At 42.3% G+C, this 25631-nt stretch overlaps 2 protein-coding genes and 1 long non-coding RNA gene across 4 annotated transcripts in view; 1 reads left to right on the top strand and 2 right to left on the bottom strand.

Annotated features, from left to right (window-relative positions):
- Positions 1–5000, bottom strand: paics (phosphoribosylaminoimidazole carboxylase, phosphoribosylaminoimidazole succinocarboxamide synthetase). The gene is made up of 9 exons (XM_056276272.1): positions 4866–5000; positions 4510–4707; positions 2362–2540; positions 1974–2153; positions 1765–1878; positions 1558–1641; positions 1038–1218; positions 501–659; positions 1–413 (listed from the first exon to the last, which is right to left on the bottom strand). Exons 1-9 carry the CDS (start codon positions 4879–4881, stop codon positions 247–249), a joined length of 1278 nt encoding a protein of 425 aa, XP_056132247.1. The 5' UTR covers positions 4882–5000; the 3' UTR covers positions 1–246.
- A 112-nt stretch (positions 5001–5112) lies between these two features.
- The window catches only part of ppat (phosphoribosyl pyrophosphate amidotransferase), a 39086-nt gene continuing 18567 nt past the window's right edge, over positions 5113–25631 (top strand). The window contains exons 1-6 of one of the 2 annotated variants that reach the window (XM_056276271.1): positions 5113–5272; positions 5460–5625; positions 12066–12132; positions 12425–12631; positions 13086–13198; positions 13371–13516. In XM_056276271.1, coding sequence (XP_056132246.1) covers positions 5498–5625; positions 12066–12132; positions 12425–12631; positions 13086–13198; positions 13371–13516 — 661 coding nt within the window. In that variant the 5' untranslated portion in view covers positions 5113–5272; positions 5460–5497. Of the gene's footprint in view, positions 5626–12065; positions 12133–12424; positions 12632–13085; positions 13199–13370; positions 13517–25631 lie in introns of both variants that reach the window. The other variant, XM_056276270.1, reaches the window with a different exon arrangement.
- Positions 6087–7655, bottom strand: LOC130109388 (uncharacterized). Its single transcript, XR_008809996.1, has 3 exons — positions 7628–7655; positions 6772–6840; positions 6087–6208 (listed from the first exon to the last, which is right to left on the bottom strand). It is a non-coding gene; the product is annotated as an uncharacterized LOC130109388 (long non-coding RNA).

Below are 25631 nucleotides of genomic sequence, written 5' to 3'. Positions count from 1 at the left end.
CTGAGAACCATAACCACCTTTAAAAACATCACAAAAAAACAAAATGCTGATGCAAATTCAGTTCCTTTTAATGGAATGATTTTTTTTCCCAAGTATGTGCTGATGTCAAGTTTTAATATCAAAGATTTTTCATGGTGAACAAGAAAAGGTTAGGTAGAGTGACAGAAACTGGAACAGTAGAGGCATAAACAAGGCTCAAAAGGCAATCTGGAATGAAGCAAAATGGAAAGAAAAGGATGCATCTCTTCAGAGGCTGCAGGCCTGTAACTTCTTATCTGCCAGCTTGAGAGACACCCAGGTGTTGAGCATGGAGGCCCTCAGTTTGCACCACACCAGATGGTCACTCAGCCCAAAGATCTGGGCAGCAAATTGAGCTGCAGCCTCTGGAGAGAGGACTGTGGAGCAGCTGAGACCTGCAGGATGACAAAGTAGCAAAACGAGTGAGACAGATGTGAAAATAATGCAATGCACACACACTGACTGCTGATAAATATGCTTACCACTTGGCATACGAAGGGATGACCAAACATCTTGCGCCCCCCAGTCTGGAGTTAGGGGTGGACAATTAATGACTGGATAAGCAGTGTTTCCTGACATCACAGGACCAAGGCCATTACTTCTACCTGCTACAGCTACAAACACAGTTCGTGTACCATCACCTAAGGAAGAACATAAGTGAAATAAAAATGTTTGAAATTGTCACACAAGTAAAAGGGGGAGAAAAAAAGAGAGGAAGAGACCATTACAGAAAATCCCTTGGGCTCATTTCACTGCAACTTCAGATAAGACAGACTCTAGTTGCAACTGAATGGCTTTTTTCTCTAACATAATGACACTTCAGTCTTAGAAAATAATGTCTGTTAAGGTCTGAGGGATCATAAGAGTGCTAGAAAGGCAAAATTGTTGTCCCCACCCCAACAGAAGTCATATTATAGGTTGACAAGCAAGAATTCCACAAGAGCACCCCCTGCACAGACACATAGAAGCTGATACATAGCATTATTGGTTATAGTCCAATTTTTGTTCAAGATATTTACCTTCATATTCCGCTTTGATGCGGAGTGTCTCATCAGGTCCTTTGTGCGCCGAGGTGACTCTCAGGATGCACTGGATGCCATAGGAGTTACAGGCCTTTCTGATCTTCTCACAGTGAGCCATGTCAGAGGTGGAGCCCATCAGAACCACTACTCTGCCACTGGCCTGGGGCTCTAGCAGCAGCTACAAAACAAATGACTCATTAATTCTACAGCTAATAATCCATGGACGTGGTTCAATAAAATGATACTACAACCAAAGTTACTGCTCATAAGTGACTTTAGTTTTGACAAGCAGGGTTATGAGTTAGAGCTGAACCAGTCTGAACCCATATCATAAGCACCCTAACTCAACTATACATCAAAACTCAGGAAATTGGTTTATGTTCAACTATGATTCTCTACAAGTACATGTTGACTCTAAGCAAACAGCCAAACCTGATAACAAAAGAACACTTTGATGTAAGGTCTTGTAGCCTAAAGGTCAAATTGCATGTAGCGAGGGCAAATGGGTTCAGCATACCTTGACTCTTTCAGAGACCCACTCAAAGTTTCTCTTCACCATTTGCATCGCTTCAGGTGTAACTTCTTTAAGGTCACGGTACACCTGTGTGGGGGGGGGGGATTTCACTGCTGTCAACTAAAGAAAAAAATCTCAAAAGACAGCATTTTTCTAAGAGATGTGAAAATAAAAAAAAATTCAAACAAGGCAAATCAGTGACCCACACACCTGTTTATCTTTCTGCTGGGTTCGATCGCCTGCTGGCCACAGCCTCCATGAATCATTGTCAATCACATCAGCAAGGACGATGTCTTTGGTTTTCACATTAACACCAAACTCTATCTGTAACAAAAAATGATAACGACAAACTGCTCAGTATCGACTCAAGGATGCCATAATCCAATACAGCCAACAGGGGGCAGAGTAACACTACGTGCCTTCATGTCCACCAGTGTGCAGTTTTGAGTGGCCCAGGCCTTTTCCAGAATCTCAAAGATGGCCACAGTGCTGCGATTCATGATATCCACCTCACACTGGCCAATGGTGAGTCCAGCAAGGGAGAACTTTGCCTCCAGCAGCTGCTCCTCTGACCATTGGGGATCATTATTGGCATCATCCTACAGCAAACAAACACCAATACAGTATTAGGAAAACAGATGACATGCGCTACCTATAAAACAAGAGGCTAGTTTGTGAGTGCAACTGCTTCCATTATGATGGAAAAGACGTAAGAGCCAACCAAGACATGCAGATATGTAAATGTTGGCTATTATTTGATTTGAGTCAGATGTCAATCCATATTTCATAAATAAAAGACAAGCGTACTTTGAAAAACATCTCCATCTTCAGAGGAGAGAAGCGGTAGCCTTCTTTTACTCCCGGATTTCTCTTGAGGAAGGAGCCCGTTGCCACTCGCCGACACACCCACTCGATGGGAATCATCTCACAGTGGGCTGCAATAAATGCAGTATCCGAGTGCTGCTTCACAAACGCAGTCTTTATTCCTGGAAAATGGGATACAATTTGACTAGACTCAGACTACTCAATAGCCTAAACTGTTATCTTTTGACCTATATCATTTATGAGTCTAGCAAAACGTAATGTACCAGGTGCGGTTTTTTTTAAAATTCTGATGTTTAATTACTTTTATAGCTTTAATATACATCTATAACTGGTGTTACATTTTACTAATACACGGTAGTTACAGTATTTGCAGACAGCTTCACAGTGGAGTCATAAAATATCTAGAAACAAGTTCAGACCAGATAATTGCAAGGTCTCTTGTAACAACTGTAGGGATGTTGCTCTGAGACTGATTAGGTCATCATGAGGAGGTTATCGTCATGTGACCTGACCACAAAAAAAAATCTTTTTTTTAATATTCCTTTTAGAGGGTAATGAATCGGACTGAATCAGATTACTGTGAGAGTGAAGACCTGCCCTCAATTTTATGTGATTAATGGTAAAGCAGTCTCTCTCTTCACATTCAAAGGTATTTGTGAGGGCAGACTGATACACTGTGTACAATGTTGTAGCCTGAGGAACAATCCTTGCCTTATGTTGCCATCTAGTTGTTACTTGGTGGTATCGTTACGTGAGGTGACTGTCAGGTTGAGAGATATTATTTATTGATACCTGTGGGGAAATTACGCTCTGCATTTAACCCATCCAAGCTGTGTAACTAGGAACAGTGCACAGCCACAGTGCAGCCCCCGGGAACCAACTCCAGTTCGTCTTGCCATGCCTCGGTCAAGGGCACAGACAGGAGTATTAACCCTAACATGCATGTCTTTTTGATGGTGGGGGAAACCGGAGCACCCAGAGAAAACCCACTGCAGACAAGGGAAGAACATGCAAGCGCCACACAGAGGACGAACTGAGATGACCCCCAAGGTTGGACAGCCCCGGGGCTCGAACCCAAGACCTTCTTGATTTGAGACGACAGCGCCAACCACTGTGCCACCGTGCCACCAAAGTTAGCTAGTCGACTTAGGTTAATTGAACGGGTCACCTTAGCCATCATCGCAACAATTGCCACCACCCAATTGAGATATTAATGCATTGCATGTGTTATTATGTCTGTTAAATGACTGACACCAAAATTAACATTTTAACAACTCTTTCAAACAATTTAAAATCGCCGCTATCCAACGCCTGTAAATACTGCAACGCCACGGTGGTAGTCATGGTGCATCGGAAACGGCATCTGTAACCAGACACATTGGCAATAATCAAAAATCAAATTTAGATTATTACTCTGCACTGGAGACCGCTAGTGTGTTTCTAGGACAGAGCAGTGCACTTCGCAAAGGAAATGATGCGACCAACACACGTCGCAAATGGTGACGCGCAACATCACTCGCAAATTACGAGCGGTCTTTTTGACGACTCGTGGTCGTTTTAGGTAGCTCTTATAACTTTTTTTTTGCAATCGATATAAAACGCGTTTTAACGCAAATATGTGTCATTTTAGGAGCATTCACGGAGCGGCAGGTCTGCATCTTCTTTTTCGCAGTTATTTAATTTTGAAAATCCAAAACCGTCAAAATGACGGTCGTTCTAGTTTGAGGGTGGAATTTGCCCCCCCCCCATCCGCCCCTGACATAATATGCGGAGGATGTGGTTGGTCACATTCTAGAGAAATCAGGAGCATAGTTTCAAGTCACAAGACAGTAATCAATTTGGCTGACAGATGACCGTCATGAGGGGCACATGGGTAGCACTTTCCCCAATTACTTTAAATTAATGCAAGTTTGAGAGCAATTTTGGAATCAGGGCTTTTTCAATAGAATTTAAACTCAAATAAGGTCAAAATACATGCATCACGACATTAATCAAGACGGCAATATGCCTCAGCCAACTGCGGGCATGTGTATCTTTGTCCATTTTCCCCCGATTCAGTTGAGCATGCCAACTCGATATATTCCCAAGTGAATCACAGTTGCCCTTAAACAGAGCAAAAAAAGTCCTTACCAGACTCTTGGAGCAACTTGAAAACGCTGCTGGTGGTTTTATTTGCGATCGCGGCCTTGCCTTCCATCTGATCCTTCCTCACGGCATTCCCAGCAGTGATCTGGTCTTTGGACTGGACCAGGACGAGACCGGGCTGGTCCACAAGCTCAAAAATTTGCTTCGTCTTTCCCTCACTTAGTTTTTGGCCAGTCTTCAGTACTGATTCGAGACACACATGCAAAAAAAAAAAACTCAGCGAACATTCAACATCACAGTGCCACTTCAATAATGCCCTCGATAATTAACTTGCGTCATGTGCAAGCAACTGTAAAGTGATCATCATGAATAAGCATACGCCGCTAATTAATGAACTGTACCTGGTGCAGAGGCCATGGCGTTCCTGTAAAAGTGTTCCTGAAAGGGAAAAACAGAAAGCAAACAAGGCTCAGCTCAATAGGCAGCGTTTTTTTAAAAAGTCGCGGAGGAAACTCGCAAGAGTGTTAGCGGCACGTCAGGGGGAAAGAACAGGAAAGACGCCCGAGTCTTACGTGAAGTAACAGCCAATTACAACTCACTATCATTCGGACGCAACCAATCACAGCAACGCCGTTCCCTTCCCACTTGCCATGTGGGGGTAAAAAAAACTAATCACCAGTAAAAAAAAAAAAGTTGTTACGGAAAGTTTTAACAACAACCAAAAGTAGAAGACGCTGTTTCAGATCGTCGTCCTCGCGTACTCCGCATCTCAAGGGATGCGTTAGGAGGCATCGGAAGGAAACGACACGTACGACTTGATGTGTTTGGATTGATTAACGATAGACACGTTAGACACGTGTGTGTAGTCGGTGTACATGCGCGGAGAGTTTAGGAACCGAATTCGCCATGTCGAATCGGTGTATTCGCTAACTGGTGTAACTAGTAGTCTAAACTAGTATATACCGGCTGACTAGAAGTCTGATCTGTCTGTCAAGGTGAGACACGGGGACGCTTGAGGGAGAGGATACCGGAGATGGAGTTCGAAGAGTCGGGGATCGGAGAGGAGTGCGGGGTTTTCGGCTGCGTCGCTGCCGGAGAGTGGCCAACGCAGCTAGAGGTTGCACAGGTGTTAACTTTGGGACTTGTGGCGTTACAACACAGGTATGTTAGGATGACTAAATGAAACAAAGAAAAATGTAGTGTAGAACGTAGATGGAGCCCGTTGTGAAGATCCCGTTGTCACTACGGCGAAGTCAACGCAATCATTGGTTGTTGTCGTCCATCCTCCGAGTCAAATGACTCGTTATCGCTTTGTAAAACACCCTCCTCCCTTTCACACACTTTAGGCCGGTTTAAAAAGTAAGCAGATTTGATTTATGAAACGTAGAGGACCCCCCCCCCCCACACGCACACACACACACACACACACTCACACTAATGCGCGATCGATGACTTAATGGGGGAGTATGTTTATTGTCTTTCAAGTTTGAAACTGTTTTCCCCACGCTAGTCCGATGGCTTTCTGGAGATACTCAGTAACCGTCGCTTAGAATTTGTTTTATTTCTTATCGCACAGTGAGTACGCTTACCTTCTCCCCTGGGAGCAGATCGAAGGGGGCCATCGAGCACACCGAGTTGATCTCTATTATCGGGATGTGCTCCTGCTCCTCTTTACAATCGGCCTCAGTGTTTTCAGCACAGCCGGACACAGTAGACTGTCTTTTTGCTAGTCTGATTGTGGTATCTGAAATTAAACACAGGGTCACACGCGAAAACGATGTAATCGTTCTCTGTGCTATAGGGTCAATATTGGGTCCCTGCCAGCACAGCTCAGATACAGCCGATTTTCTTTTTACTGGTGTGTATTTAAGATTAAAAATGAGGAAACATGTAGTTTTTCTTAATACCTATATGCTTTTGGGTCGCCATTAGATACATGATCCAGAACAGACAATACACGCACTCACGCGCGCGTACACACACATATATATATAATGTAAAAGTACTTATTTTCCTTAACCAGAGCATCAGATGCAAATGATCAATTTGTCAAAATGTTCTGTCACTCTAGAATAAGTGAAGCATTCCTTTTCACGTGGTTCACTAAAGGACTACATTACTTTTTTTCTTTTGTCAGGTTTTACAAGTTTTACCCACCCCTCCCCCATAGTTTAATTATGGGACTCCATGGTAAGTCACAAGATGCAGTCGCCAAATTAGAAATTACAAGGCCTATCATTTCTTTGCTTTAAGAACTCTTATCTTGTGACATACAATTTAATTACAGGGAGAAGGCACACTTCAAACCTTGATCCATAGCTTTCCTCTTCATTCCTCTGTTTGCTGGCAAGGAATCTGCCTTACTCTCAGCATGGCCTGCAACATACATGTGACATTTTGTTTAAAGATGGACAAAAGAGGATTCTGTTAAAGGAATAAAAAGAAAAATCACAGTATTCACTTATTTGTGTAAGGTACATCAACAAGTCTTGCACAAAGTATGCATATATGCTGACTATAATGTCCACCGCCACTTGACGGTGCTCCCAATATTGCCATTATTGAATAGGACACTACTCATTGCACCTAGTGAGGATAAAGGTAGTTGTTTCTTACACAGGTCTTAGCCGTATTACTGTTTAGAGGGGAAAATGATGATATGACAGAGGAACAGGTCCAGAAACAGGTCTTATCACAGATAAGAAATTAAGTTTATGAGCTTATAGCCTTTGGAGAAAGTTATTTACATTACTGAACACCAATTTAAGTGTCAGAGCAGAAAAATTCTCTAAATCCTCAGGTTATTTTCCTTTTAAATGCCAACTCTGCTGAAGAGGAGGTCTGCATAAATTTGGTTCAAGTAAAATTTAATCTCCGCAACACACTTTTACTTTGCTGTGCACTCATTGCAGCATGACATCACTGGCAATTAAGCTTTCCATAGAGTCTGTCATTTATTTTCAGGTTCTAAAAAATTTGTTTTGCATGTCTAAATCTGTTCTAAGCATGAGAGAGTGGATTGCGAAATCTTTCCAATGTCTAATCATTGCCTAAGCCAATTGTTTTTGGGTTAAGAAAAAAACTATTCCAAGAAAATTGTCCCTTCACCTATGAAGAAAAAAAAAATTTTGGACCCCCCCCCCAATTGTACTTGGCCAATTACCTCCACTCGTCCGAGCCATCCCAGTTGCTGCTCTACCCCCTCTGCCGATTGGGGGGGGGGGTGCTGCAGTCTACCACATACCTCCTCCGATACATGTGGAGTCGCCAACCACTTCTTTTCACCAGACAGTGAGGAGTTTCACCAGGGGGACGTAGCACATGGGAGGATCACGGTAATCCCCAGTTCCCCCTACCCCTGAACAGGCGCCCAGACCGACCAGAGGAGGCATTAGTGCAGCGACCAGGACACATACCCACATCAGGCTTCCCACCACAGACACGGCCAATTGTGTCTGGAGGTAACATGGGGATTCGAACCGTGATCCCCGTGTTGGTAGGCAACAGAGTAGACCGCTACACTACCCGGACGCCCCCTATTTTTCTAAAGTCAGTAGGTCTTCGCAACCCAATATCTAATGAATTGAAATCATTGGGTTCAATTTAAATTCGGTACAAATCAATTTAAATTCAATTTAAAATCAATTAAATTCCATTTAAAATCCTGAATTTAGATTAATAGGTTCACGGAGACAAGTGTTTGTTAATTGGGAATGAAATCTTAGCGTAGTGAACCAAACTGATTAGAGAATCAGTATCGCATGTAGATTAAACAAGCTGAAAATCAATGGAAAGAATTGCAGGCTTTCAATAATTGTCAGTAATGCATGTTCAAGATATAATCAATATCTAGCTGGAAACCCCCTCGGATTTATTTTATAACTTTGAATTTGCAATGTGATTCAAAGGGATGCATAATAAGCAATACAGAATAAAGAATTGCTATGTATTGCTGTCATAGCTGAAGTTTCTTTTGAGCATTCAAAAATTAATGGAATTATGTGGTTGAAAAGTAAATATGCTCTAATGTAGAGTACCATTTCTAGTTGTTTTTCACCCAACAGCTGCATACTAGATTCGAAGTGATTATGATAGTTGGCTCACTTAAAGTGAGTATTTTTTGTTGTTGAGCCAAGCCATACTCCTTGCCTGTAAGTGACTTTGGGTCAGCAATGTTGTGTGTAGGCTCAAGGCTTGTAGATGAGTCTGGATTGTGAATTTTTTCATCCTTAGCTCCCATCGTTGAAGTTACTTTAGGCGCATTAGTCAGATTGATGTCTGTATTGCTGGTCTCCTCACAGCCTGCTAACAAGGTTAATCCTATTGTCTCAGCTTGGTGGTGGTCTATATGGCCTATGTTGCATGGCGATCCATCATTTGTGCGGTTCAGAATGGCATCCACCTCGTCATAAAACCTCATGAGGCGTCTTGGATCAGTGCCGTCTGCCTTGCCCCTTTGGAGAGAGCGGTACAGGTACTTCAGGTTCTTATATTTGGTGTGGCACTGTTTCCAGTCACGCTCGACACCCTGCTGCATTAACCTGTTGGAGATTTGGACAAAGATGTCCCTCTTTCTGGTGGAGCTCTCAAGCTGCCTGCACATGCTCTCCTCGGACCACACTTGAATCAGCGCCCGGACCTCCTGGTCACTCCAGTTTCGACCTGTGTCCGACACTGTGACCACATGGAACTGGTCTGAGCTGGACAGATCTGTGGGTGATAGATGGGCATCTGGGGCAGCAGAATATATTTTAGAAGGGGGGGGGCATTGATGATTGACATTAGGAATGCAAGTAAACTTCATTCATGGGTTAATTGATTCACCATACCTGCTCTCCTCCATTTTGCTTCCATCTCGACGTCGATTTCATAATTGTCACTGCTGTCATCTGAAATTAGAATGTGATCAAACGATAAACAATTTTTTGCTGTATTCTGACCACAATAGTACTTGTGTGCAATGCAAAATGAATACTCGCCATCGTCGATCTCAATGACCAGCTTGTTCTCTGGTCTTGTTGTCTGTGTGGTCTGGCCTACTGGTGATCCTAGCTGTCCTGCTGCTATCTCTGCATTACACAATCTCCTCTGCATCTCCTGGGTCCCATTTTCCAGTCCTTTGTCCATCAGAATGGCCTCCACCTCATCAAAGAACTTCATGTACTTACCTGGGCCACAGCTGCTGCCTTCAGCAGCCTGTGCACCCTTGGCTGTCTTGTATTCATACTTGAGGTTTTTGTATTTTGTACGGCACTGTTTCCAGTTACGTACCACTCCGAAGCTTTTCTGCATCTTACAGGCCATCTCTTGGAAGATGGACTTGTTGCGTAGCGTACATTTCAGGCGCTCCCGAATCCTCTTGTCAGCCCAGACACACAGCAGTGCCCGCACCTCCTCATCGGTCCAGTGGCGGCCCCCTTCTTCAGCCACGCACTGGGTATAAGGGAGAGCCCCATGAATCCGACTCTTGATCACTGCGCACGAACGTGCACACACACACACACACACACACACACACACACACACACACACACACACACACACACACACACACACACACACATTTTTCTTTGGGATACTACAGGTACAAAGTATAGAAAGATTCTGGCTCGCTTTTGTTACACAGGCTGAATTCATTGTTGTACAGTTTTGATTTCCTACAATCTGAATTATCAAATGAACTATTTTAACTAAAACAAAAAAAAACTTGTTCAGTTTGTGGCCAAAGTAGGTCAGCTGAGATGCTTTTTTTTCTTTTTTCCTGTTCAATGAAAAAAAATTTTTTTACACAGGTTTTGAGTAATGTGATGTTGTGATCCAGCCAGTGGATCAGTTATGCCAATGCCAACAGACACTGCAACCTGCAGGGGGCGACAAAAATGGTGTCATGAGGCATTTCTCCATAGACAACTGTTATAATCCTAGGCTGTGAAATTTGGAAATTACGTTTCTGATGTCCATTCTGTATTTAAAATTAAGATAAATAATCATAGATTCTGTCATTAAAAAGCAATCAGTCCTCTGTTGCCTGTAAACATCCTACATTATCTTTTTTATAAAATCTATATTAAACATAATACCTCGCGTGAAATCACATGTAGATCTGCTTAATCTACCATTACCTTACGAGCATAGTTGTGTCCATTTGTCTGCATGTTTCTCATTTTAAAAAGGTTACATCATTGATCAGATTCTTGTAAACAGTGCCTGAAGTGGTGCTGGTGGCTTTAAATTGACAGTGCAGCACTTTTTAGTAAGTGTTAGATTGCTCATTGTTAGATTGATCATTTGTGATAGCGTTAGCATTAGCACATTAGCATCTAGCTTTAAACTAACTTCATGTGCCGCTCAAATAAGTTAAATGATAAATGAATAAAACATAATCCGAGTCTTTATTTACTAAAGGTGTACATAAAACACAAAAAACAAAAGTAATTTGTGATTTGTAGCTTGAGGAAATAGCATTATAGCCATGGGGCTCTCTTAACTTGATTGGTCCGGCAGGACTTTGCCATTAAGGCTGAAGTGAAATCTTGTTGTTATGCTTTTAGTTCTGTCTTTTTATTGTTTCAATGAAATGACTGCTCACCATCCCGGATTTAGCGGGGGGGGGGGGGGGGAACGGCTTCAGTGCATGCCAGTAGAAACCAACTGGGTTGCTCTTTCAAGGTTTATAATATTATTGCTATGGATCCAGCAGCACCATGCTTGTTCAAACTAAAATTACCTTCCTGTACTGGAACTGTGACTGAGGAAGAGTAGATGCCCCTCTCATTGGCCACATTGCCCTCTTCGTCCCAGCCCTCTGTTGGCCTTGCATTAGAGGTCACGTGGGAGTCCACTCCTGGGCTGTAGGTTTTTGACGTGCCTGCTGCTCCAGCAGTCCCGCTCTGCAGTCCCAGACTCCTGCACTTGGCTTGGCACTCCCGCCAGCTGCGCAGCACATTGAGCCGTCTCAGACAGTCTGAGACCAACTCAAATGTGGCTCTGCTCTTACTTGTGCGCTGTGCTCCCACTTCTTCCCACACTGACACGAGAGCCAGCACCTCTGCTTCCCCCCACTGCCTCTCCACCCCGGTGTTCGCCTCCAGTGCCTCCCCCTCCTCACCTCTTCTTTGTTTCTCTGCTCTCCTCTCCATGTTTGAGCTGACCTGGAAACGCTTTGCTATCTTCCCCAAACCCGCCTGTCTCTGCTGCCCCGTTCCTGTGGCAACCAGGCGGTTAAGCCTGAAAGCAACGCCCACGCGCAGCAGAGCAGCCTCACTACTGGCTTAAGCTGTGTGGTGTGGAGGCGGGATCAACTGTAATCCGAGAAGCAGCTTGGGTAAATAGGTTGAAACTGCAGCATGATGTCTCTCCATATATGGCACCTCCCCCGCAGACACACACATGCACGCACACATTCTTTGGCTTTCGCTGCTGGAATACCTCGCTCAGTCCTCAAACCGCTTTGATATGCCACAGGCTGTGCTTCTCTGAGTTGGAATTGACCAAGTTGATTTTTGTTTAGCTCTTGTTGGTTTGCAAAAAGTGCAGGATAAGCACTCTTCACCTGGCATTGCTGTTAAATGAACTAATTTGTGGTATTTGTCTCTACGTAGGGGCCAAGAAAGTGCTGGAATTGTCACGAGTAATGGAGCCAGCCCACCAATTTACACAGCCCTCAAGGTAAAATTACTTTAAGGAGCAAAATATTGGCCCTGATCTGTGCCAGTAAGTAAGGCATATCTTCAAAATTGATCCCCAGTTTCAATGATGAAACGGTTCAAACACAACTACAATCAAAATTTTAAAGGAAAATTCTTGGGTCTAACAAGGATAAATCTTCCCTCATTTACACGTATTCAAACTGTGGTCCTGTGTTCCACTTTCCAGGATGTGAACTGAGCAACTTTTTTTAATTTGTGCACAGACTAGGTGACTGAAGCTCAGTTCTCAGTGAGTATTTCTCTTGTTTTAGGGAATGGGCTTAGTGAGCAGTGCTTTCCCAGCGGAAGCCCTTCTGAAGCTGCGTTATGGTAACTGTGGTATCGGGCACACTCGCTATTCAACCACAGGAATCTCAGAGCTACAGAACTGCCAGCCCTTTGTGGTAGACACACTGCATGGCAAGATTGCTGTAGCACACAATGGGGAGCTGGTCAATGCTGCTGCTTTACGCAAAAAGGTAAGCCCTGCCTTCCACATGTCGGCAATAAACCAGGCACATGAAGTTACTCTGGATTCCTGTAAATTTGTCATCCTTGCCCATCCGAGGGTTATCAGACTGAGGTTTTATTTAAGCTCTTTTGGGGTGGGAGGTGGGGAGGGGGGACATGTTGGCACTGGGATGCTTTCCACCATGTGGTGATTAGTAGTACCACAATGTGAAACCAGCCTGTGGGCATCATGAAAGCATACCCTATAATCTTATTCACTTGTGACTGATATGATACAAATTGTTTGCTTTAACAACATGTAACATTTTGCTACAGTGATGTGATGCTTACACATTAACTCTTTCCTCGATTCAGTACAAAGACTATACATGGTAATGAATAATTTTGTAATATCTGTGTATGACTGTCACTTTTTATGTGTAGTGTAAAAATCAATTGTGTGTGCGTGTGTGTGACCTGCAGGTGATGCGCCATGGTGTAGGCTTATCCACCAGCTCAGACAGTGAGCTTATTACCCAGCTACTGGCACTGACTCCACCTATGGAGGAGCTAGATGCTCCTGACTGGGTTGCAAGGTAAGTGTGATAACAGGTGATATTGTAGATAATATTAAACTTCTCTTAAAGCCTAGGAAAACTCTCCCCATTGTTGAAGATATTTTGAAACCAAGAAAACACACTGGAACAGCACTTGGTGAATAGAATTAAAAATGATTTAATCACTTATTTATTTGGACTTTTATTGCAGAATAAAAAATCTGATGACCGAGACGCCTACGTCATACTCACTACTGGTCATGTACAAAGATGTTATCTATGCTGTCCGTGACCCTTATGGAAACCGACCCCTCTGCATTGGACGGCTTGTTCCTGTTTCTAAATTACACACTTCAGGTACTCTGTTTTGCATCTTTATCACTGTGGATGGATAATAAAAGATACTCGGCTTTAAACAAGCTAAATATTAAGATTATTCACGGCTACGAACTATGGTGGCCCTGAAGTGCAAAACACTACGACAAATAGGAAAGCACAACAAATCAAAAAACAACAGCATATGACAACGACAAATAGGGATTCCCAATGGCAAATCACAAAACACAAGGGCGAATTGGAAAATGAACAACTTACAAAACACAACGGCAAATAACAAAACACGACGACAAATTGCAAATCAAATTAACAAAAGAGAAAACACGACAAATCAGAAAACACTACAAAATATTGGAAATCACAATGGCAAAACAGAAACCATAACCACAAATCAGAAAACACAATGACAAATCAGAAATCACAATAGCAAAACGGAAACCACAATGACAAAACAGAAAACACAACCACAAATCGGAAAACGCAATGAAAACACATAAACTCCTACCTCAAAAGGTGGGTATCTATTGACAAGGATCGTCACTGATTGGACACACTGTCCGTCTCTTTAAGAGGAATAAAAGTATCTTTCATGTGGCCATACGAAAGAGAAACCCAAAGGAACCACGACAGGGGAATTAAAAATATTAATATGCATTGCCCTGATTGTGGCAAAAATAATTGCATGTCTCACTTTATTTTATGGTACACTAATAAGATGTACTTTATCAAATTAGGCAAAAGCTAGAAATATGTTCTTTATTAGACAGTTAACAAACGGTTATACCCTAATTAGACACTATACACCTAAATTATGCTGTAATTAGAAACCACATATAATGCCGTAATAGACCCAAAATATACTATACTTGGACACTATTATACCACCAATCCCACCTGGTCACTACTTCATACGTACCTTGTAGCCTGGATGTTCTCTGCGGAGTTTTTAGGTAGTAATACATATCCTAATACATGCTTTCTCAATGCTCTACTCCCATATCATTAAGACATCAGACCATTTCATGGCATGTCAGTATGTTGACTACTAAACTTGTTCTGAATAAACACGACGTTTATCTTCAGTGAAACCGACTTTATTCACTCCATTTCTTTACGATACCAAGCGACCAGCAACTTGCTCTCAGCATCAGCACCACCACAACTGCGCATGACAAGAGACTCCCGCCTAGAAGGGGCAATACACTGCACATGCATAACCTGACCAGAAGGGGAGCTGTCCTCCATTACATTAACTAAATAGGGATGCATAGAGATAACAACATGTTAACAATCTCATTCTCTTTTTTTAAAGAAATAAACAGAAAACAAAAAATGAAATTCACAGCGTGAATTATGGAACATACATTTCCAGAGAAATCAACATGTCATGGAAACATTTGAGAACAAAATCAATTGTCCATCCAACACCCTTTTAACCCAGGTCCCATTGTCCTTCACAGAGTGCCTTTAAGAGCACAAGAGCCGATGCTCCTTTCTTTGTGAGACAGTCAGCGAGTTGAGTTTTCGTGTCTGACCAACGCACCTCCTTGATCTTCTTGCTTTGTATGAGTTCTTTAATGCTACTGATTTCCAGCCGAAGTCTTTTCTCTGTGACTTGCTTTGTAGACTTGAGAGCATCATACAGAGAGTGGTTATCAGTCACACAGAGCACGGAGGGAGCATTCAGTTCAGCATTGCCAGTAGTTAGTTCAGAAAATAGTGTGGCCAGAAACATTGCATTGTCTACTCCATCTGACATAGCAAGAGTTTCCCCTGCGAGTGTACTGCGGACCACACGTCTGATTTTCTTAGAGTGCCAGCTGAGTGGGGAAAACTTCCCTCTTTCTCCCATAAGTGTTATCAAAGTACCTCCCTGTGTACCTCCATCAGGGAGGTTCCCAAACGAAGCATCACTGAATACTATCAAGTTCAAAGCATCAGTGTTTCCAAGATGTTGGAATCTGAGTGTTACCTTTTCAGATTTAAGCTTACGGATAACCTTATTAGCCTCATGAATAGATTGTACTGTTGCCCCTTTTATATTAGAAGCCAAACAACACGAGTCAAACATAACATCAGGTCTTGTTTGTTTAGCAACCCATAGGATTTGTCCTATTTTTGACCGTAGCTGCTCTCTTTCAGTGTCATTAAGGGGCTCACTTCTCTGTGTGGTCCGACCTGCTTGAATGGGTATAGGCTGCAGATTGTCAATGTAACTTTGTTGGTGTACCTGTACCTCACCGTTTACCGTTACAAAATCCATTCCTACATAAGAAAACGTTTCATGCTCCTCACGACCAACCTTAAACACAGATTTCAGTTGCGGGATTACGTTTGATGAAAAGTTTGATGTGCCTGCCCAGAGAAAATCATCTACATGACATGCAAGCACCCCAGTGACCTTACATTGCTCATCCAACCAATAAAATATTGCTGGATCCACCTGAGACACTCTACCACCAGTAGTCTGCATGATTTCCTTCACTTTGTTGTACCAATATAGTGATGCGTCTGCAAGTCCATAAACACATTTCTTAAGTTTCCATACAACATGTTCACAGCCTGCTTCTGTAGGGGGGCGGATATAAATATCCCTTGATAGTTCCATACCCTGTAAAAATGCCGATTTGATGTCCATAGAATGCACTTCCCACTGGTTTTGACATATCACTGATAACATAAGTCTAAGTGAATCAGTAGCACATGTAGGGGAATCCTTTTGTAGCTCTTGAATATTTATCTCTTCAAAACCTCTGGCAACCAGTCGTGCTTTAGGCACAATACCCTTAGGTGTTTCTTTAAGACTACAAACCCATCTAGTAGAGATACATTTCTGACCTGCATCTTTAACTACCTCGAAGACATTATTATTGTGCCAGTTCTTTATTTCTTCCTGTTTAGCTGCATCAAATGAGATGTCTTTCGTTATAAGTACATCAGCTTCTCTGTCTGTTTCTATGTGGAGATTATCAACTTCTGAGATATCAACTGATACCTTTTGCCCATCACTTCCATTATTCTCTAGATGTTGCATGTTATACCATGTTTTATATTTCCCTGTAGCTTTGCCTGCTCTCCCCAAGACTCTTGCTCTAAGTAGAGTATTGTCACCTCTGTTCATATGTGTTACAGTCTGTCCTGTTTTTAAACTCATACCTGCAGAGGGGACAGGATTATCATGTGCATTAGGCTTATGGGCCATTTCAGTTTGTGCAACATTACTTTCAGGTAACTCATTCTCTCTATTTTGTTCACTGGCTAAATCATCAGCTACATTGTTTATACCTTGTTCATCATTTCCTGTTTCTGTGTCTTGTTGATCATTTACTGTTTCAGCATCATTTTCATTTTGTACCATTTGTTCTTCGTTAACCCTTGTGTTCACCTTGGAAAGTCTAGAGTGATGTACTCGCACTAAGATTCCACCATGCCTTACAAAAACAACAGCTCCATCCTGACCAATAACAATTCCTGGTCCTTTCCACTCATTACATTCAGCTCGTTTGTAATACACCTTGTCACCCATGTCATATTTTTCATCTGTAGCTCTGAGCTGTTTACGTAGTGCTCGTCTTATCCTTTCTGAGCACTCTGCTTCAGTGAATGCTTTTCTAGCAGCATGTAGGGCCGAAATGTGCTCTCCTACTCTAGCACTCATAGTAGTACCCTCTAGTGCGGGTGGTTTATCAACCAGTACAGAAGGAATGTTAGGATTCAAACCATACACAAGTTGACGTGGACTGTAGCCGTGCACATTATGCATACTGTTCTTAGCCATAAGAGCCCAGTCCAGGGCCGTTTCCCAGTCACAGCCACTTTCTCGCCTGACCTTCAGAATGATGTCGGTGAGGGTCTGATTATGCCTCTCCAGTAGTCCGTTGCTCCAGGGACTGTATCCCGCTGTTGTTTTCGTCTCAATGTTAAAGTTCTCAGCCATATCACGGAACTCTGCATTATTGAATTCTCCTCCGTTATCGCTGTAGAGCCTCTGGGGGGCGCTGTGGATTCTTATCCATGTATGAAGAAATGACTTGACGATCTCTGAGGACTTCTTGGTTTTTACAATGCTTCCTGCGCTGAACCTTGTGAATTGATCAATGATGTGGAGGTACCATACCCCTGGTTCCAACTCATGCAAATCTACTGCCACCGTTTCATTAAACGTTGAAGCAAGAGGCAAGCCCACAGCAGGCTTTGGCTTCGTCTTGATGTATCTCTGGCAAATGTCACAGTCCTGTACTATGTGCTGCAAAATCGTGTCACACTCTGTCTTTATTTCCAGAGCTATGGATGAGCCGCTGTAGCCTCTCGGCGGAGGCGTGACCGAACTGTTTATGCAATTTCAGAAGAACTTTGTGTTTCTCATTTGCGGTCATATTTTCTGTGACTGTGAGGACCTCATCTTCATTCAGGCTGTTCTCTGGAGCCGTCAGTGCTTCAGTTTCTATTGGCTTTGTTTCTGTGCTCTTGTCTCTGATATCTATACAATAGTGTCCCGAGCTGGTTAATTCAAGAGGGATATTTTGATTAAACATCACAGCACTATCATTCTCCATATCCAAAATGGTCCCTGCCCTTTTCAGTGAAGTCTTACTCAGAAGCAGTGGGATATCAGCTTTAACTACTTCAGTTTCCACTTGACATTTTGTCTGTCCTATTTTTGCAGGCAGTTTCAGTATTTTGGAGGAATGTACTATATTCCCATCTCCAAAGCGAAATGGTCTGCTACTTGGAATTTCACTTTGCGCTATCTGGTTCACTTGGCTTTGACTGAGGTCTGCGACAAAATTTTCCAACCACTTTTCTCCGCATACTGTGCGGGTACATGCAGTATCAATGATAGCTGTCCCTAACGACTCAGTCAGAAAGATCTCTCTTGCTGATTCAGACAGCGAGGCTTTGGTAAACAATGTGTCCTCTACTTTTGCTGGCTCTTCAGTTAGCTTTACTTGCTCGCTATTCTTGTGGGGACAGTCCTTGGCCCAATGGAACGTGCTCTGACATACAGCACATTTTGATCGCCTACCGAACCTATCCAGTGGGTTAGTACCTTGTAACGGTGGCTTTTGTTGTCCAACCTGTTTTGTCTGTGACTCTTGTCCAGCTTGCTGCACAACGTTACTTGTTCGTTTAAATCTTCCTCGCGAGCGCTGCTCTGTGTAGAACACTTCATCTTTTACTTGTATGCCATTAGTCGCGTCGACTTGTATTTTCCCTCCAAAAATCCTCTTGAGCGCGGACTTCATTGCCGCAAACGTTAGATCCGTACATGCTGTCAGCGCCATTTGCCTATTTTTCTCGTCTAGACAAGCCGTATCCAAAAGGTTAAACGCCAATACGGCATCGGGAAGAGTCATATCATACTTTTTCATTCTATTGTATCGCTGCTCAAAGTCAATCACATAGTCCGCCATGGACACAGAACTGTCCTTCTTGATACAGTCAAAATACGAATAAGCATCGTAAGCGCGGTCCCTCTCTTCTCTGAGAAACATTCCATCTAGTTTTGCAATTAAAACGTCCATACCCCCATCTGTATTCAAGTCTGCAGCGGGTATTTCCATGGCGATATCCCTTGCCCTTCCTTCAAGCCCCAGGACGACAGCAAGGGCCTGTTTCTTCTTATCCAGCTCAGTAACGAGCTTCCACATAGCAACTTCATTTTTCCAACTCTCGTACGGTCGGGACTCATCGAACTTCGGTGGAACTTTGTAGCTAGCAGAAGCCATTTTCTGCTAACCATCCTCTGCTACCAATGTTGACTACTAAACTTGTTCTGAATAAACACGACGTTTATCTTCAGTGAAACCGACTTTATTCACTCCATTTCTTTACGATACCAAGCGACCAGCAACTTGCTCTCAGCATCAGCACCACCACAACTGCGCATGACAAGAGACTCCCGCCTAGAAGGGGCAATACACTGCACATGCATAACCTGACCAGAAGGGGAGCTGTCCTCCATTACATTAACTAAATAGGGATGCATAGAGATAACAACATGTTAACAAGTATCCGACCCCAGTAACATTAGGCTATGGAAGCTGTCGGGACATTGCATCTTTATTTCCCACCATTTGGCCCTTATTAGACTTTTTTACAGGATAATTTGCGACACATTACAACAGAACTGTACCGTAAACTAAAGTGAAATCCATCTTTGTTTCCCAATGTAAGACCCTTATTAGACTTTCTTAGAGGATAATTTGCAACACATTAGAAAGCAGTGGAGGGAGTGGGTGCAAGGACTAACTGGTTTGTGGTTTTGTTTGTGTGCCTGTGACAAAGTGGGTGAGAACACACCATTTGTCCCGTGCCTTCTTTCCAGTGATTCCCCTTCAAAAATCAAACACATAGAATTACTGTCCTCCTTTCTCCCCTTCTCAAAATGTAGTCATTCTTCTTGCCTCACACACACCTACAACATCCCGAAATGACTCAGCCTTAACTGACAGTGGCACGCCACATATTACTCCATTCATCCATTCTTTTGATCCGAGTGGGAAGCAAGTCACACAGTAATAATCTCTATATACATCCATCTTAACAGCTCTATCTCTCTGATAATTTGATATACAATCAATGATAACCATCCCACTTCTAATTATCCTGATCGATTGTACATGTTTTCTCCCTACAAACTTTCTGACCGCATTTGGGTCCTTGAAAATACCATCTTCTCTTGTCACTCATCTCTTGTCATGGCTATCATCCCAACAAGATACTTTCATCTTTTCTCAATGACTGACTAGAATAACTTGAGCAAATTGATGTATTCTTCCTTTTCTTTTTATTTTCTAACCCTCTCGTGTCCTCATTTCCATTTCAAAGATCGCTCTCTGACGACGCCATTTCCGCCATCCAACGACCACTACCATATTGTGTCTACAACAGTGTGTTTTAAAAGCAGGGTCGCATAATCTTACGGATCACGCACTGTGACTAAATTCACATACTTCCGTTGGCATACACAGTGTACTCCATGTTAGTACACTATGTACTTACTTGCGTAGTGGGTGTCCTGTCCTCTACCTCCAGCGCCTTGCTGCAGTTGACAGTCGTCTCCAAAATTACCATGCTGACAAGAGGGCTCAAGATCACTCTCTTTACTGAAGCCAGATGAAGTAGTGTAAAACTGAGAAACAAACATAGAATACATACAACAAAACAATAAACAGCCACAAACAATTTGACTGGCAGGAAAGAAAATATGGTCTGTATATATGACTTGTTGGCCAAAATGCAAGTCAGCTTTTTCTTTATTAAACGTTCATGCTAAATTAACATTGAGTTCACACACACCCCGAATACTCTTTGTTAACAGAAATAAACTTTGTAATTTACATTACATACCAACAATGCCTCCAAAGACCGGCTTAAAGTCAAATAATTTGTAAAACACAAAGTGCAGCATACTTTCAGAATAGAAAGAATAGCGGACTCCTACTAATGACGTTATTAAACAAGGACAGATTCGCGAACATGTTGCTGTGAATGGTAATCGTTCCAAGATGGCGACCTATGCATTGGTGTATAGTGAGCTCCTAAGCTTTACAATTCAGTTCAATTCAAAACTTTATTGCAGACTCAGGGTCCATAACAGACAAAGACAAATAGGTAAAAGACAAACCCCCGATAATACAAAGAGTAAACACAATAAATAACATAAATGGAACAAATCAGTGTCTTATAAGAAGGCAGCTATACCAGTGGTCCCACTGCTGGGATTGGTAGCGTATCGCACTGAATCTTATATTAGTTGAACTGTTGATGATTACATTATCAGAGTCATTGAGCCAGCAAATGAATTTATACATGCGCTTTCTTAGAAGAGCCCAAAAGGTATTGACTCCTGCAGCCACAAACATTTCACTTGCACTACACCATCTAGGTCTTTTTAGCAGTATTCTCATAGCATCATTATAAGCTACTCGAAGCCCCTGTAAGCTTGCTTTTTTATAGTTTGACCACAGGTGTGCAGTATAGAGTATTTTACAATATGCTCTGAACAGAGACATCTTCACACTAATTGAACACATACCAAACTTGTGTGACAGAGTGTTTGCTTGTGCATACATCATCCGGCATTGCCTAAATATATCATCATCGTCTGTCATTTGTTCAGTAATATAGTGCCCATGATATTTCACCTTATTACATACCCTAAGATTATTATCAGACAATTTAAAATCAGGAAATTTTAGATGATTGACCTCTTTGGTTCTCAAGATCATGACAACACTCTTACTAGCATTTTATTTGATATCATGCTCCACACCATACACGGAACATATATCAAGGAGCTGTTGGAGACCAGCGCTACAGGGACTAAGAATGACAAGGTCATCTGCATACATAATATGGTTCACCAAGGTATTACCAATCATGCACCCAGTGTTACAGGCTTTCAACTGCTTGGACAAATCATCAGTATATAAATTGTAGAGAACTGGAGACAAAATTCCCCCTTGTCTGACACCATTGCTAACCCAAAAGGGGCTGAAACACTACTACCCCATTTCACTTGCATAGTCTGGTGGGCCTACCAATAAACCAGAATTCTCACAATGTATTTAGGCACCCCTCTTTGACTCAATTTAACAAACAACTTTCTATGATTAACACGATCAAAAGCTTTACAAGCATCAATAAAACACAAGAACCGATGAGTTTTGGTCTCTGTATTTGTTTACAATTTCCTTTAAGGCATATATACATAAGTTTAGCTTATGTTTAGCTTTAAAACCAAACTGGTTATCTGTGGAGTTGATAAATTCATGCACTCTATCCAGCAGGATTCTTTCTAGGGCTTTTGACAGTATGCTGGCTGGAGCTGTAGGCCTGTAGTTCTCTAGGCTGCATACTTTACCAGCGTTGTCTTTAATGACTGGCACTAACAGTACAGACAATATTGAGTCTGGTAACAAGCCATGGACCATAAAGCCAGTAAAACAAATAGCAAGGAGAGGAGCTATCCTCAGACTGGCATATTTAAGGTGTTCAGCAGTAATATGATCTAAGCCACTTCCCTTGTTAACAGACAGCTTGTTTATAGCTTGGTACACCTCGTGTGACATGATCACCATTGAATCATCCCTCTCAATATTGCCCACCTTATACAGATCACTGTGGATACAGTGATCTGTCTCTTTTAGTTGTACCACAACAAAAAGAGACAGATAAACCAAGCATTGACTGCTGTGCCTATGTTTTGAAAAAGAAGAACATTGTGAGTAAATGGAACATCACATAACCCGGATTTCTTCGAAATAAACCTGAAAAAGTACCACGCTAACTTCCTAGCTTTACTTAGCCTAGTGCTAGTTTAACATCAAGATCAACATGCCAAAAAGAGACTCTAGAACCAAAGACTGTACATCACTACTTAAACAAGAAGTCGTGGGCTTTGACGGTTTGTGTTCGCCATTACCTGTTACTACAGGCATAACTTATGGGGGGGTCACGGGGGACATGTCCCCTCAATATTTAGAAGAGGTGAATTTGCCCCCCCCCCCCAAAATATATCATGAATGATAATGTTAACTCCCTCGCCAAAAAAGGTAAAATAACAACACAGACCGTCGAACTACTTAAAATGCAATTCATACTTGATTTCCAACGATTTCATACACTCCTATCCTTGGACCATACCATTTTAACCTTGCCACTAGGATTGCCAACCTCGTTGCTGTCTTGCAGTTGCTCCTGACAACCAGGAGACCGGAGCATGAATGATCGTGTAAGCAAGTGTAAGTAACGTAGCTAGCCAGCTTGCTTGTCTAGCCCAGTACACCACCCTTTCTTACCTTTGGGGTTTCTGAGTTAGATTTTCTTACGTATTTCTGGATGAATTATAGCCTTATCTAGTTTATAACTTGTGTTTGGGGTTATCAGTTCAGACCCCCTCACGAACTAGCTAGCTAGCGCTTGCTAACAGTAGCCCCAAGACGTTTATGTTAGCTTAAATGAACTTGAACTGATAATTTCGGGCACATGAGATAACATAATAGGTACATCTACATAAATAAGACATTTCCACAATAAATTGATGTAGAAAAAGAGCAAATTGGTGCATACAAATTCACCAGAAGGCAGGAAATTAAATGTGTGATGCTCAAAATTTCCAGGGGGAGGACCCCCTGACCCACCGCTAAATGTGTCCCCCCCAATGTTCAAGTGAAACTTACTCCTCAGCCTGTTACACCAACTAAAAGCCCAGAATCAAAGAAACAGCACTCCAATGATGTTGAAGAATCCAAGGTCAAATACTGATATCCTAAAAGCAGTGATTGATTTGACAAAACACTTCACTACTCTCTTGAGCAAAACATATCCAAGAACACTGACGCCATTACCACAGTGTGCGAGTAGCTGAAACGGATGGAAATTCAAGTAAAAAAAAACAAAAAAATGAAAGAGATTTCGGGGCAAGTCTTGCAACTGCAAAAGAGAAGTGAAGATGCTGAACGTTACAGTAGGCGATGGAATTTATGCCTGCATGGAATGAGAGAGACACCTGCAGAAAACACCAAAGGTGAAACCATCAACCTTCTCACATTGCTCGCACCTGAAGATAAGGAAAAGATGGGCTTCTTGTCAACACGGTGCATAGAGTTGGAGTGCAACATGAAAATGCAACTCGGCCTGTTATTGTGTAGTTTATAATGCAATCCTTCAGAGACAAACTCTGGAAGATTTCCCATGACAGTGGGATCCTGAAAGAACGGAAACTACTCCTCAAGGAAGGTTTGACACAGGCCGACAAAATGGAAAGAAACAAACTCTGGCCACTTGTGGAGGCAGCCAGAAAGCAAGGAAATTGTGCCGGTTTTTGTGGTAAAAAAAAAAAAGTTGACCCGTTAAGTTAACACTGAGTTTAACATTCACAATGTTCCAGAAAACAAGCCACAGTGGTATTGACTCTTTTTTTTTTTTTTTTTCTGATTTTTCCCTTTTTTCTCCCAATTTAGTGGCCAATCGATCCCTATTTTAATTCAAACACCCACCCTCGTACTGCATGCGTTCGCCAACTGCATCTCTCCAGTCGGCAGTCTCGAAGGAGACCGCCTCCCCACTTTGATGACCAGGCGACTCCAGGCCGAACCACTGTTTTTTCCGACACGCACAGAGACGCATTCACGTGACGAAGACAAGACAACTCCGCCTCCCTCCCGAAGACAGTGTTGCCAATTATCGCTGCTTCATCGAGTCCGGCCATAGTCGGATCTGACGAGACCGGGGCGCGAACCCCAGTCCCCAGTAGGCAACTGCATCGACACAAAGCCAATGCTTAGACCGCTACACCACCGTGGACTAGTGGTATTGACTTTTAATAATACTAAATGGTTTAAAATGCACAATTGAGTGAGTTGGTACTTAAAGTTATAGTTGAGGTTTACTGTTGGTAAGTACCTATTTCATTATCTTTCTGCCATAGTAAGGAGTTGTTGTTTTTTTTCTTCAAACATCAGCTAATCTTTTGTTAGTTTATTTTCTTAAAGTATGACGAGTTTTAAGTTTGGTGCATTAAATTTGTTCTATCAATGTGAGGGGATTACGTCATAGCACAAAAAGGAAGGCAGTTTTTCTCAGTGGGAAGATATAGTTTGTAATGCAGATATAATTTTCTTACAAGAAACTCATTCATGTAGTGATGATGAAAATTTTTGGAAATTTCAGTGGGGGGGATAGTGTATTTTTCTCATGGCTCAAATCATTCTGCTGCTACTAAATGGATTTAATGGAGATGTACTGGTATCTGTTGTTGTGGAGGAAGGACGGTGGATTATTTTGGCCTTAAAAGTGGACAATCTTTTGTTTATTACTTGCAATGTTTATGGACCAAATAGGACAGTTCAAGCAAAGGATATTTACTCTAAGCTGTCTTTAAAACTGACTGACCTTAAGGGAAAATACAAAGATCCTATTTTTATCATTGGACGGGACTTCAATGACGAAGTGGACCGATGGCCTGCCAGATCTTCGTTGTCATTGGGTTTTAAGCCTACATAATTTATAAGTGATCACCTCTTGCTTTCAGGGTTTATAAACCCCAGTGTCAAAGACTATACATGGACCAACTCTAGCAGATGCTCTCAGTTGAGAATTGACTTATAGTTATTATCATCACAACGAT

This window comes from Lampris incognitus, chromosome 3, assembly GCF_029633865.1.
Source record: "Lampris incognitus isolate fLamInc1 chromosome 3, fLamInc1.hap2, whole genome shotgun sequence".
Taxonomy (NCBI): Eukaryota; Metazoa; Chordata; class Actinopteri; order Lampriformes; family Lampridae; genus Lampris; species Lampris incognitus.
The sequence above is the reverse complement of the archived record's forward strand: the minus strand, read 5'-3'. Positions and strand labels throughout refer to the sequence as shown.

What these genes read in the sequence shown, in the direction of transcription:
- paics (XM_056276272.1), bottom strand. An exon ending in CCCAGCAGAAAGATAAACAG is followed by an intron (nt 1,642 to 1,764) that starts GTGTGTGGGTCA and finishes CCCCCCACACAG; the next exon opens with GTGTACCGTGACCTTAAAGA. An exon ending in CATCAAAGCGGAATATGAAG is followed by an intron (nt 660 to 1,037) that starts GTAAATATCTTG and finishes GTTCTTCCTTAG; the next exon opens with GTGATGGTACACGAACTGTG.